The 14,609-nt window shown below is 36.5% G+C and overlaps 1 protein-coding gene across 2 annotated transcripts in view; it reads right to left on the bottom strand.

The window, feature by feature from the left end:
* Positions 1-14,609, bottom strand: part of LOC125071734 (nucleoporin 88) — a 101,781-nt gene that overhangs the window by 3,192 nt on the left and 83,980 nt on the right. For both annotated transcript variants that reach the window (XM_047682085.1, XM_047682086.1), the window contains exons 3-9: positions 9,768-9,881; positions 9,062-9,271; positions 6,605-6,770; positions 5,631-5,747; positions 4,423-4,522; positions 3,991-4,141; positions 3,781-3,880 (exon numbers count right to left, since the gene is read on the bottom strand). In XM_047682085.1, coding sequence (XP_047538041.1) covers positions 3,781-3,880; positions 3,991-4,141; positions 4,423-4,522; positions 5,631-5,747; positions 6,605-6,770; positions 9,062-9,271; positions 9,768-9,881 — 958 coding nt within the window. The remainder of the gene's footprint in view (positions 1-3,780; positions 3,881-3,990; positions 4,142-4,422; positions 4,523-5,630; positions 5,748-6,604; positions 6,771-9,061; positions 9,272-9,767; positions 9,882-14,609) is intronic.

The following is a 14,609-nucleotide window of genomic DNA, read 5'->3' as shown; positions in this document are numbered from 1 at the left end:
TATATTTTTTTTCATTTTTTTTTAACCATTTTCCATGTAGGTACAATGATAAGTATATATTAGTTGTTTAAAACAGCCTGGAGGCGATCATTTCATTCCCAAGGTGTGCAGTCAACTAAAAAGTCATTAGTGTTGTAATATCCTTTAGCACACAAACGCTCTTTAACGACTCTTTTGAATTTTATAATTGAATAATTTTGAACGTTTTCTGGGATCCTGTTGTAAAAACGTATACATTGCCCCAAAAAAGAGTTACTAACCCTGTGTAATCGGGTACTTGGAGTAACAAGTTTATTCTTGTTCCTAGTGTTAATAGAATGTACGTCACAATTTCTGGGAAAATCATTTATGTTTTTGCGTACATACATAACATTATCAAAAACAAATTGAGAAGCGACAGTCATTATTTTAATTTCTTTAAATTTACCTCTTAACGAATCTTTTGGGACCAGGTTATAAATTGCACGAATAGCCCTCTTCTGCAGTACAAAAATAGTATTAATGTCAGCTGCATTACCCCAGAGTAGGATGCCATACGACATTATACTATGGAAATAACTGAAGTACACAAGGCGTGCCGTATCCACATCAGTCAAAAGTCTAATTTTTTTTACCGCATAGGCTGCAGAGCTAAGTCTATTCGCCAATTTATTTATATGGGGGCCCCATTGGAGCTTAGAGTCTATTGTCATACCAAGGAACTCTGTTGATTCTAAAACATCTAATGCTTCCCCGTTTAAACGTACACTCGTTTTGACACATCTTACATTGGGAGTAGTGAATTTAATACATTTAGTCTTTTTACTATTTAACATTAAATTATTAACACTAAACCAATTTACTATTTCAGAGAGAGTATTGTTCACATCGTCATATATTGAAAGACGTCTTTTTATTTTAAAAATTAAAGAAGTATCATCAGCAAACAATACTATCTCGAGTTTATCACCTAGGAGATGTGGCAGGTCATTTATATAAACAAGGAAGAGAAATGGTCCAAGAATTGATCCTTGAGGGACCCCCACAGTAACTGGAGACCCGGGAGATCTCTTTCCATTTACATCAACCCTCTGAATGCGATTGCTCAGATACGAAATCAGAAGACTGAGTGCAGTGTCCCTAATTCCATAATGACGTAGCTTCCTGACCAAAGTTTCGTGTTGCACACAATCAAAGGCCTTAGATAAATCACAAAATATCCCTAAGGCATCCTGTGACTCCTCCCAGGCCCTGTAAATATTTTTAACGAGCTCAACACCAGCGTCAGTTGTCGAGCGACCCCTTGTAAATCCAAATTGTTTCTTGTGTAGCAACTTGTTATTGTTAAAATGTACTAGCATTTGATTTAGTAACAACTTTTCAAAGATCTTGCTAAGAGTTGGTAGTACAGAGATGGGCCTATAGTTGTTGGGGTCTGATGTACTACCTGATTTAAATATTGGTAATACTCTACTATGTTTCATGAGGTCAGGAAACACGCCACTAAGGACACATTTATTAAATATAGTGACAAGGTAGGGTGCGATTACATCAATTATTGAATTGACTACCTTGACAGAGATCCCCCACAGATCGGCCGTTTTCTTAATATCTAGTGATCTGAAGGAACTTATTACATCACTTACACTTACTGTATTAAATTTAAAGCTAATATTACATTCTTCCACATGGTTTTTTAATAATGATTCAGCAACGGTAGGAGAGGAATTTAATGAGTTAGTTGTCGAAAATGGAATGTCAGCAAAAAAATTTTCAAAAACAGTTGCAACATCCCGATCTGAGGAAAATAAATTGTTGTCAATAGATAAGCTAAAGTCGGAGATGTTATTTTTGACTCTTCCAGTTTCACAATTAATAATTTTCCATGTCATTTTAATTTTATCAGGTGCCTCAATAATTTTTTTTTTTATATGCAATGATTTAGCTGTATGACATACACGTTTGAATAGTTTAGAGTAGGCACTAACATAACTGATAAATGAAAAAGACCGGTTGTATGATCTTTCACTATAAAGTTCATACAACCTCTGCCTACTCTTGTGAATTCCGACAGTCGCCCAATCATTAAATTTAAGAAAATTCCTAGAATAGACTGTCTTGGAAGTAAATATGGCATTAAATTCTGTTTTAATTAATTTAAAAAAATTGTTATAAAGCTCATTAGAATTATCATTTAATTGTAAATATGAGAGCTTTGCCATGATATTACTTCTGAACTTCTCAATTCGATACAAATTGATTGGAACAAATGTCTGTTTTAAATCCTTAGCATTGTTATTTATTTGCGAATTAAATGAAGCCAACTGTCCACAATGATCAGAACTTAACATATTTATAATACATTTATGATTAGGTACACAGTTGGTAAATATGTTGTCAATACATGTTCCAGTGGATTCAGTGATTCTAGTTGGCTCTAAGAATAAGTTAATGAGGTTATATGAATATAATAATGATCTGAATCTAATACTTGTGCTACAGTTTTCTAATAAATTTATGTTGAAGTCACCACAAATAAAAATATATTTACTTGATCCAGATAATTTCAATAATGCACTTTCCAATATTTTCTCAAATGCTTCATATAACCCGCTAGGAGGTCTGTATACGCATACAACAATGACATGCTCAAGCTCTGCACAGGCTATTTCAATAGTCTGCTCAATAGAAAGGCTCACAACATCCTTACGTTCTTTAAATTTTAGATTTTTGTTAATAAGTATTAATGAGCCACCACGTATAGCTTTTTTTCTATTGAACATACTAGCCATCTGGTGACCACTAAAGTTAAACATAAACTGATAATTTACAAGCCAATGTTCTGTTATACATAAAATATCAATGGCATTACTGTTTATGAATAACTCAATTTCTAAATCTTTTCCTGTCATTCCTTGAATGTTTTGGTGCACCAGGTTTACAAGTTTACTATTATTATTGTTTTGATTATTTCTAATTTTAAGATTTAGGAATTTATCCAAGGTTAAATTACTATTAGGTAAATTAATATTAGTATTAATAATACTTGAGCCAGAGACTATCTCTTTTGTCTTAAAATTCAATTTAAATTACTTTTATCAGTGTTAATATAAATTAAATTGTTATTTTTATTATGCATATGATCCTTGGTAACATTTGGCATAAAATAATTATTGATATTGTAAGCTATTAGGTTACCAATTTGTCTTCTCGATTTTATTGGTAGGTACATAGTACCCTCTGTCAACTTAAATCTATATATGAATTTATTAATGTCAAATAACATAAAATCATTGCTACAATGTCGGGTCAAATTGTATAAAGATACATTTAAGTCATAAATATGTAAATTCTGTGCATCTGTCAAGGTATGTGAATATGGAAATGTACTAATTATAAATTTGCATTTCTTTTGATTTTGAATTTCACATAATAATTTTATATCCTTAATTAGATTATTTTTGTTCAGAGACAAGCTGTCTCCATGCATTAATACAACTATATTATTGGAATCCAGATGCATAGAACTTATCTTATTTATTTGGTACTGATAGGTTGCCCCGGGTGAGCATGTATTGACTACATTTTTTATCTCATTTTTTAGTATTGAGCCAAAGCCCTGACCTAACTTGTCAGATACTACTATAACATTTTTAACATTTTTATTTATATTTATTTCTAACCCCAGTTTATTGTGGTTGTGGAACCCTGGTGAACATTGACTCAACTTGAGAGGTTGGGACACTGTGTTAATATTAGTGTTAGCAGAGGCCAACTGCATATAAATAATTTTATGACTACCTCCTTAATCATGCTATTGATTTCATCTTCCTCTAAAGCCGGATTCCTCATCTGCACCGCTCTGAATAATTGCTCTTCTAGATTATATGGTTCAATGGTCCTGGAAAATATAAAAGAAATACTCAATTTTATCGAAAACGAGCTTCCCTTTGCGACTCGCGTGTGTGTGTGCGTGTGCGTGCGCGTGTGCGCGTGCGTGCGGGTACGTGCCTGGCGAGCAGGTCGGCGGCGTGCGTGAGCAGCAGCAGCGCGGCGGGCGCGGCGCGGCGCAGCGCGAGGCCGCGCGGCGCGCGCGAGCGCAGCACGTGGCGCGCGACGCTGGCGCGCACGCACAGCGACCGCACCTGCCACTCGCACTCTCCTGCAGCGCGATTTCGATATAAAGCACTTCTTACATACGAAAGATGATGAAAGAGTGACGCGTGTAATACACGGCCACATACAATACACATTTTACTTCTTAAAAACAGTTATCAGTTTTTTCTATAAATCTTTACAAAATTGATATATTTTCATAGTTTAAAGTGAACTGGTTTTTTTTCATATTAAAAATCATAATAAATATCGAGTAATTGATATATTATAATATCGCAATTGTAATGATATTGATAGTGTCGGAGTGATGTGTAGCGCAATGTTTACCTTCGTCGGCCAGCGCGTATTCGGCCAGGCGCTCCAGCACGGGCAGCGCCACGCAGTGCAGGCCGCCCGCGTGCACGCACGCGTACGTGCTGCGACCCGCCTGGGGGGGGGGGGTCAAGGTTACAAGTTTTTACTTTTACTAAGTTCTAAATGTTAGTAGCTCTACGTTGAAGCAAACGAAAGGAAGTACAAGTAAATAGACTATGCATTGCGCCAGTCATGGCCTGGGTGCGAATCTAGCCATACGTTAATTATATATAAGTAGGTATTATCTGCTTTGCGCTCAGTCATATTTTAAGTTCACCGAATTAGTATTATAAATCGCAAAGTACTGGAGAGGTAACGTAATGGCTACAAAATACAGATCTAAAAAGCGTCAGAGAGTACAACAAACACTTGAATGTCTATTTTTGATGTCACTTTGTTTTGAAAAAATATTACAGAACAAAATGAAATTATTTGTTTTTTACAAATAATTCAATGTATTTATTTTACTCAGTGGTAGGGCTTTGTGCAAGCCCGTCTGGGTAGGTACCACCCACTCATCAGATATTCTACCGTCAAATAACAGTACTCTGTATTGTTGTGTTCCGGTTAGAAGGGTGAGTGAGCCAGTGTAATCACAGGCACAAGGGACATAACATCTTAGTTCCCAAGGTTGGTGGCGCATAGGTGATGTAAGGAATGGTTAATATTTCTTACAGCGCCTTTGTCTATGGGCGGTGATGACCACTTGACATCAGGTGGCCCATATGCTCGTCCACCAACCAATGCCATAAAAAAAAAAGTAGTGATTTTCATACATAATATTAATACCCTTCCATTATTACCAAATACTTTGGTTTTAATTGAAGAAATATTAAAAAATATTTACTAAATCATATCTAAAATTATTTTTTGACGCGACTTAGTAGAATGAAGTGAAAGAAAGCGTCACGCACGGAAAAAGCGTTATGACTCCTCCAGGCGATTTTATCCTGTCATTTATAACATATTGCGGGAAAACTTCCACCCGGATTTCCGACGACACGCCTCTTTGTATATATTAATCACACGCAGTAATAGAGTACTTGTCAAATATGTTAATCGATGGTGTACGATCGGCGCTGGTCACCAAAAGTAATTATCACTTTAGGAGAACAGCAGATATTGCATGCAAGCAAGGTACTAGATTAATGATTTACTTCTCGAAGAAATAGAGAACATACCGGGTACAATTGCATTGGGCACATGTACTGCATGGCGGAATCGTCATCCAGCGTGACGTTCAGCTCCACGGACTCCACCACGTAGAGGGCGTGGCTGTCGTCTTGTTCATCTGACGACTGGAAACAAAAATAGAACAAGAATTTTACATGGCACTAACTTTCTGATGACTCTAAGTCATCTTGTCTAAGTCAGACTTGAAATTTTGACAATATAAGTTTTTTTTTTATTTAGATATGTCATGATGGCTAGGCTGATGATTTCTGAAATTGTCGAATTCTAATTAAATTGGTCAACGGTAGAGTGCGGTATTAGACATATGTCTACCATATGGTCAGTGGTACCTTAGCAATATTGGGTAGTACTTGATGATGTCGTCCTGACCGATTTCGGCCGCGGCTCTAAAGGAAGACCAGCCAACTACGCAGGACATATTATAATGCACTAGTGTGTGTGCACGCACATGTACTAAGCACGTGTCCGATATATCGCAACTAATCTAAAATCGGATGTTGACATCAGATGTCATCGATTTGATGATGACGAGTAACCGTTTTCACCGCATCTAAGAAACTATGAATATCGTTTTGGTACGTCAAAGCATTCAAGGTACATTAAACTCATGAAATATTCGCCCTATCTCTCCTTAACTTTACAGTAACCCATCTGTAAGAAAGAGATGAAGCGAATGTTAAACCGATTTGGATATCACGTCCGTTTTATCTCTTTCTCTCATATCGTACAATGTTAAGTTAAACAAAGACAGGGCGAAATTTAATCCAAATATCCGTTACACAACCGACGTCACAAAATTCGGATAGCGCCCGTGCCTAATAGGTACACCCTCACTCTGGTGGGATGTCAAATCCAACAATAATTGAAATTCAGGTGCAGGACTTTTGGTCAGGCTTTTGTAACACTTTTGGATAGGCTTTTGGTGCTTTTCGAGGCATTGGAATGTAATGTGAGTGCTTACATTTGGTAGTAGTAGGCAGTGGTACAGTGCTGCGGACGCGCTGGCTATCACTACGAGGGTGGGGGTGTCGATGCCACCGAGGGCTGTGATTGCACAGGACTCCGAGCCGTAGTTGTCATCCGCTGGAGGGTACATTGGCAGAGGACCTTTCAACTTCGCTTGTAGCCTGAAATAAAAATTAGACCAAAATTGTTGTTTATACATTTTTGGGTTACTAAGTATGTATGTGGTTTTCTAATAATTTAAACAATAACAACAAGTACTCCAAATAATCCATATTAGATAAAAAAAGACTCGTCATCGTATTATAATTGCCAATTGTTTACTTATTAAATGTGTTCTAAAATTATTTAGAATATACCCAACGACGTAAATACTAGATGTCGGATAAAAATTCACAAAAATATTACGATACTAAGTTTCTTCGTTCTATTACAGTGGGCACCAGGTGGTAGCCACTGTGCGTTGACATTGACACCGTGAGATATTTTAACAGTTCCTTGGAAACTGAGATGTTATGTTCCTTGTTACAACATACAACATTAACAGCCTGTAAATTTCCCACTGCTGGGCTAATGCCTCCTCTCCCTTTGAGGAGAAGGTTTGCAGCATAGTTGCAGAATTTCGTTGAAATTAAACACATGCTGCTTTCCTCACGATGTATTCCTTCACCGCCGTGCTCGAGATGAATTATAAACACTAATTAAGCACATGACATTCAGTGGTGGTGGGTTTGAACCGCGTTCGCGTGAACATGCTTTCTATCCGCTGGCCCATCTCGGCTATGTACCATGTTACATAAATAATAGAATATATTAAAATTATTTTAGAACCGATTTTAATATATGTATACATTAACAATATTGTCTTTACTAAAACTACATATGCGAAAGTCTGTCTGTTGCTCTTTCGCGGCCAAACCTACTTCGTGTTGGGCTTTGTGCAAGCCCGTCAGGGTAGGTACCACCCACAAATCAGATATTCTACCGTCAAACAGTAGTACTCAGTATTGTTGTGTTCCGGTTTGAAGGGTGAGTGAGCCAGTGTAACTACAGGCACAAGGGACATAACATTGACCTATTTGCTAGTTCGCCTACCGATATCAATAAAAAAAAAAGAAAACCACTGAACGGAATTTGATGACAAAAACACAAAGCAACTGAACTCAATTGATGCATGGATTTAAGCCCGCAATCATCGTTTCAGGTTCACAAGTTCAAACCAATGGGCCGTATCAGATCAATGGCCAATCAAAATGTATTCAAAAGTTATATGAAGTAATTTTACAAGGTCAATAGTAATATCAGCTACTGATCCAACTTAAATAATTCATGGAAATGAAATTTCTAGCAGAAAACACCAAAATGTGACGTGATCAGTGTTTACGAATGGAAAATAACGTAGACTATTGTTTACTTGAAGCGATTATTCTTTACGACATTGTTCCTTAGGATTCTAAAGGGTAGGATTCCATATAAAGTCAAAGTCGGCGTGACTCCGACTTCCTTATTTTAACACTTATTGAATGCATTTTTTTTTCTTTGTCACTTTTGGTAAATTGTTACAAACATTCCGACCGTGTTATACTATTCAAATTAATAATATATATTATATACATACTCACTCAATCTCTCTCTCTCACACACACACACACACACACACACATTTAAAGGGAAAAATTAAAATCAATTAAAATCAAAATATACTTTATTCAAGTAGTATAAGCATATTAAGTGAAGCTACCACCGGTTCGGAATGAAGATTCTACCGAGAAGAACTCGCAAGAAACTCAGTAGTTACTCTTTTTCAACGTTTAAAAATACAGTCATGTTAGTTAAATACAATTATACATATATATATATATATATTGTGTTTATTGTGTGTGTATATGTTATGTTTCCTTCCTGGAAGTCAACAAGCATTAACTCCACGATTTTTTATCATCAATATAATCTTGTATTGAATAATATGCCTTCTTTACCAATGTTTTTTTACAAATGATTTGAATTTATTAAGCGGCAAAGTTAAAAATGTCTGCAGAATTTTATTATAGAAACGGATACCGTGCCCCAAAAAGGATTTATTGACTTTACGGAGTCTGAAACTTGGCGTTATACGCTTATCCTTACTTCTTGTGCACATACAATGAGTATGATACATACACTGATTATATCAAAGTGATCAACGTTACTGAGAATATACATAATATTGTTGTTGTTGTGGGCTTTGTGCAACACCATCTCGGTGGGTACAACTCACTTATTTTATCGCGACATCACTATTTAACACTATTATGTTATGGTTTGAATGTCGATTGGGCGAGTGTAAGTACAGGCACAAGGGACATAACATCTTACTTCCGAAGGCTGGAAGCACACAAACAAAAAAAAAAAAACAGAAAGGCTGGTAGCACACACACAAAGACAAATTCATTCAATAAAACAGAAGTCTACTCACCCATTATTATCCAAGTTACACTGCAACATGTAAACGTCACCGTTGCCACTGAGTATGAGCAAGTGTTCGGCGTCCGGCGTAGGTGTGAAGTCGATAGCCGTATCACCTAAGCTGTCGAGGACCGTCTGACCCAGCGATCCGGACGGCTTCGGTCCGATTGTGAAGATCTTTACCAATTTCGGACCGTTTTTCAGTGCTATGTTGTACAGTCTGAAATTGAACGTTAAAAGTGTGTACTTAAAGTATGTAAAGGAGTATTTTGATTGATGAAAAATGGCATAATTGCAAATTTTTTTAATTGAGTTATGTCTGAGACATGTTTGAGATATTTATTAGTAGTGTTTACTTGGTGGTACGCCTTTGTGCAAGCCCGTCTGGGTAGGTACCACCCACTCATTAGATATTCTGCCGTCAAACAGCAGTACTAAGTGTTGTTGCGTTCCGGTTTGAAGGGTGAGTGAGCCAGTGTAATTACAGGCACATGGGACATAACATCTTAAATTCCAAGATTGGTGGAACATTGGTGTGATGTAAGGAATGGTTAGTATTTCTTACAACGCCATTATCTATGGGCAATGATTACCATTAGTTGCCCAGTTGCCCGTACCTACCTATCATATAAAAAAACCTTTGCATCTTAAGCTGTATAGACAACGACCAGACAGTGCGGTAGTTGATACAAAACACATATTTAATCATACGATACCTCATCGTGTTGTCAGACACGAGTACGAGCAGATGCGACAATGATTTCGGATGCCAATGCACTCTGTGTATCTCCCCCTGCGAGTACAGGAACCTCTCGTCCAATGAATAGCTCCTGAAATAATAAAGCAACGGTGAAGTAACAGCTTGTAAAATGTCCCACGTGTACGCTAAGGATTTCTCTCCTTATATTCCGACACACAATAAGAGCCTGTTAATTTTTCACTGCTGGACTAAGGCCTTCTCACTCTTTGAGGAGAAGTTATACTCTATTTTCCACCACGCTGCTTTATTGTGTGATGGTGGTGGATTTTCCTTCACCGTCGAGCACGAGATGAATTATAAACACAAATTAAGCAGCGGTGTTTGTCTGAGTTTGAACCCACAATCATCGGTTAAGATGCACGCGTTCTAACCACTGGGCCATCTCGGCTCTCTATGTATATTCCACACTATTCTTCAATACGGGTTGGCAACTAAACATTTGGTAGAATTACATCCGTTACATTCAGATTACCTAACAACTTTTTCTTCGCCAACGAGAACGGGATAAATAAAAAACACAAATTAAGCTCATGGAAACTCAGTAGTACTTTTCCGGGTTTGAACTCGCAATCTTCGTTTAAGATTCACGTTTTCTAACCAATGGGTCGTCTCAGATCATTTTACAATCGTATCAAAATATTTTTTAAATACTGATCCAAGGTAGTTAACAAAGATGGCCTCAATTCTATTACTCATCGATCGGTCTTGAGGAACAACCCATCGGCTTAAGAGAGTGTCAAAATAGAGAGTGCACACTTCTGCACAAGGATGACGGATCGTATATCTTAAGATACAAATTGTTCACATATAATATATTTTGTATATATTTTTATATATACACTTCGCACGGGTACTAATTATTAATAAAGCAAATTCAACAAATTATTATTAATGTCAGTAATCTGACCGCTGATTTAGTAAATGCTCTTTTTAAATATTACCATTATTATTTTAAATTTATTTTATGTTTAAGTATTTATATTATATTTTAGCATAGATTGTCACAGCCCGTCATAGCTACATAGGATGCCATTGAAAGTCAGCGTTGGGTTTTTGGAACCCAACTCGGAAGCTGAGTGGTACACCTGTTTACACGATTACTATAATTGCTAACCAAATCTCATTTTTTTTATATTTTCTTTCCATTTTTGTTGTGTTTTTTGTATATTAAGTAGTATTTATTTATTTATTATTTTTTATACTTTTTTATAATAGTGCCGTGTCCTAAATAATAAAAAAAAAATATTTTTGAGAGAAAATCAATCAATCAATCAAACCAACTGTCTGTCTATTTATATATATAAGAATATATGTTTCATCAATAAATAGTTATTCAGAGTGAGAGAAAACGATAATTGTATTTGTTACAGACTATTATACAATAATTTTGTAGATTTGTATAATAATATTCGTTTTGTATAACTTTATACATCCTACAATATGTTTCATGCTGATATATAAACCTATGCTTAAAAGTTAGCTAGTAGAACCATAATATCATCCATCCCTTGGCTTCTATCCTTCTAGTGTGTGACCAAGAGATCGTTCCTAAGAAAAAAAGTGTCTTCGAGAGTAAGAGTCCGGATTTAGAGGTAACGACCCCCCTTTCTATTATACTTAGGCCTTGTAAGTACACAGCTGTTGTCTTCCGTTGTCGATTAGCGCCGTAGCCGAAGTCGGCCTAATAATTGTTTTTTATTTAGTGGTAAAGAGAAACATCAACAAACTGTATTTTTAAATCAAATACTTGAATACTCTACACAATAATAATATTAATTAAATATCTAAACATTAATTTAAATAAAAATCAAAATTATAAAACCTCACATAAGTCGTAACCAGGTGGTCTTAACGCTGGCCATTATCGAAAAAAAACCGGGATTCATTCATTACACCCGGTGATAAATACGCGGGAAGTATCCGCGGTCTCGCCCTTAGGTCGCCGCGATAATGTGATTGCGGCAGCCATTTTGTTTTTACTTTTTTATGGCGCGGTTTAAGGTAATCGAGCGTTTTACGTTATAGAATATTGTTCAAGTTAAATTCAGACATTTCATAATTAAATTAAATACGAATGAAACAGTCAAATTAATATTTAATTATAATTAAGTCACGATATATGTATGAAAGTAAAATAAGTGTATATTTATTTTGTTTATAATAATTATAGTCCACGATAAAGCATTGTTAAATAAACAATTCATCTCAACACAGTTACTAAATATACTATAATTCAGAAAACTGTCATTATTTTAAGTTATTAGCATTGGTTTTTGTATGACGTATTATTTTTTACTTTTAATGTATACGTACATTTAAAGTACCCAAAGAAACATTTGCTTAAGAACATAAAAAAAAAGATTAACAAAGACAATGCAATCAGTTACACCGCGGAGCGTATAAAGGACCGACATCGAAGAAAAACCGTCGGCCCGTCTGAAAACGTAAATCACGACATTTTTGCATACCAAAGGGTAGGGTCACTACTTTTAACCGAAAAAATAGAATTACAAACGACCTCACATTAGAACAAACGCCGTACAAATAGGGGCCCGGTGTCTCCGGAACAAAAACCGATGAAAACGCGGAAAAGGTTCCGATCCGGTAAAAAATAAGAAGCAGACAAAGCCGGCCGGCGGGAGGCCAACCTCTATACGTGTCCAGTTTTTTTACGAGCCGTAGCCCTTTGTCCTTCCGGGCCTCTTTTTTAAATAGATCAGAGAGGGTAAGTAAAGACCGTCGGACGTCCACCCTGAAATATTATTGTGGATTTTTCTGCTCTGCATTCATAAATATTTCGGCGGCGACCCATACCCCCGCCCTCCGCGGAATCGGAGGAGAATTTATAAATTCGGTTAATAAAATATGATACGATAAAGCCGCTTTTTTACTCAGCCGCGCGGACCTCTATTATATTTTGTTTAATTTAAATATGAATAATTAAATTTAAAAAGGAAATCTCGGGGCTAATGAAATTTTTGTTTTCGAGATAATGAATTGAAAACACGTCCCGGGCGCGGTGTCACGCCGCTGTTATTCTTTTCGATTCAGGCGATGTGTTTTAAAAAAAAAAACCCAAAAAATAATAATTATTTTAATGTATTAATTATGACGATGAATTCTATTTTTCCACGCTTATCAGAGCTCCTCTTACGCTATCTCAGCCACACATGGTACGGTTTCACGCACGGTCTGGTAATAAATTAATTCAAACATTTTTATTTAATTAAGATTTTTATTCGCTTTTTCGTTATATAAAATAATCTCTTTGGTCTCTTTTCAGACAGAATAAGGATCTGAATTAGAGCACCGAGTTTGCATTAATGGTGATCAATAAGAAAAATATTAAAGCATTTTCAAAGATTAGCTCATTATTTCAAGCACTTGATTGCAAAACAAAAGCGCGCAATATCCGTAAACAGAAAGTTAGTAATATATTCGGCACCTATATTATTAATTTTATAATTCTATATTATAATTCTATATTGTCTTAATATGATTGCCGAACGTAAAAGCAAAGCTAAGTGTTAATATCGAACAATTGTTTCAATGTTAGCATAAAGAAAATGTGGCGAGAGCATTTCTTTTATTCGATTCCATTTCGTATTTATACTTCTGTATTTATCAGGTTATTGCCAAACGAAAGACTAAAAAGGCAAAAAACGCCTGCGGTCCAGATATCGGCGAAAAACCGTACGACGCCTTTAATCAACACAAACTGCCGGCGCCGTGATCAAACGAGGCCGGAATTAAAATTAAAAATAATATACCACCGAACCGTGAAATATTAAAACAAAAAGCATCGATCCAGACCGGCTCGACCACAGGGGATTAAAATCGTAACGAACGCACAAAAATATTCAAATACAATACTAACAAATTGATACAAACACTCATTAGGCGCGGATCGCGGAAGGCGAGCCACGAGGGGCGCAGGGGGCCGCCCGCGCCGGCCGATCTCTGCCAGCATTACAATCCACATCCAGCGTACAAATATTATCTAAAATTCCTTCTCATTTATAATCCTTTTGTGTCCTCAGTGCGGTGTCCTCCGTCAGATCCCCCCGTCTCCCCGGGGTGGTGGGGTGGGGTATTTTTATATTTTTAATCGCGTTGGGCATTATCCAAATGGACATTGGCGGTCGTACCGACTGTCGCTGCCGTCTAGATGATAAATTCTTCTTTCGTTCGACACCCGCGCCTGTTTTGTTTCGTCCCTTTATTTCTATCGGTATCGGAGTGAAAAAAGCGTACGTCATTAATTATCCTCGATTTGTCTGCGGCTGACTGTAACGCTTTCTTCTTCTTTCCTGTTCTTCGACGATTAAAAATGGTCGGTCGTGGATCTTTTTTTCCGTTTGCGGCAAATGAAAATTGATTGTCGCGATCCGCGATCGTTTGATGCATCCGAAGTGCTTTATTGAATTCCTTGACGTTCTACGTCTGCTGTTGATTGATTGCTTGGGCATACAAAGCTTCTACTTTCCACGAATAAAAAGCGCTTCTTATTATATCGATAATCTTTGGTGGCATTATAATTAGCCCTTTATCTTAAATATGACACAGATATACAGAAATAACTATATAACAACAAAAAAATGTGCATCAGTATTTATTAGCAAGCTTAAGTAATACGATAAATATTTAGCAACGTAGAAGATATCGTCGATGTAGGTCCAAGTTAAATTAAATTCGATTGGATCAATTCAGAGGCTATCGGTTACATCTCATTTCATCCGTACCAAGTCGTGTCCAATTAGCATTTTCATCTATAACTTACAGAGGGGAGACAAAACAA

This window comes from Vanessa atalanta, chromosome 20 (assembly GCF_905147765.1).
Source record: "Vanessa atalanta chromosome 20, ilVanAtal1.2, whole genome shotgun sequence".
NCBI classification, from domain to species: Eukaryota; Metazoa; Arthropoda; class Insecta; order Lepidoptera; family Nymphalidae; genus Vanessa; species Vanessa atalanta.
This window is presented reverse-complemented; position numbering and strand designations above follow the sequence as displayed.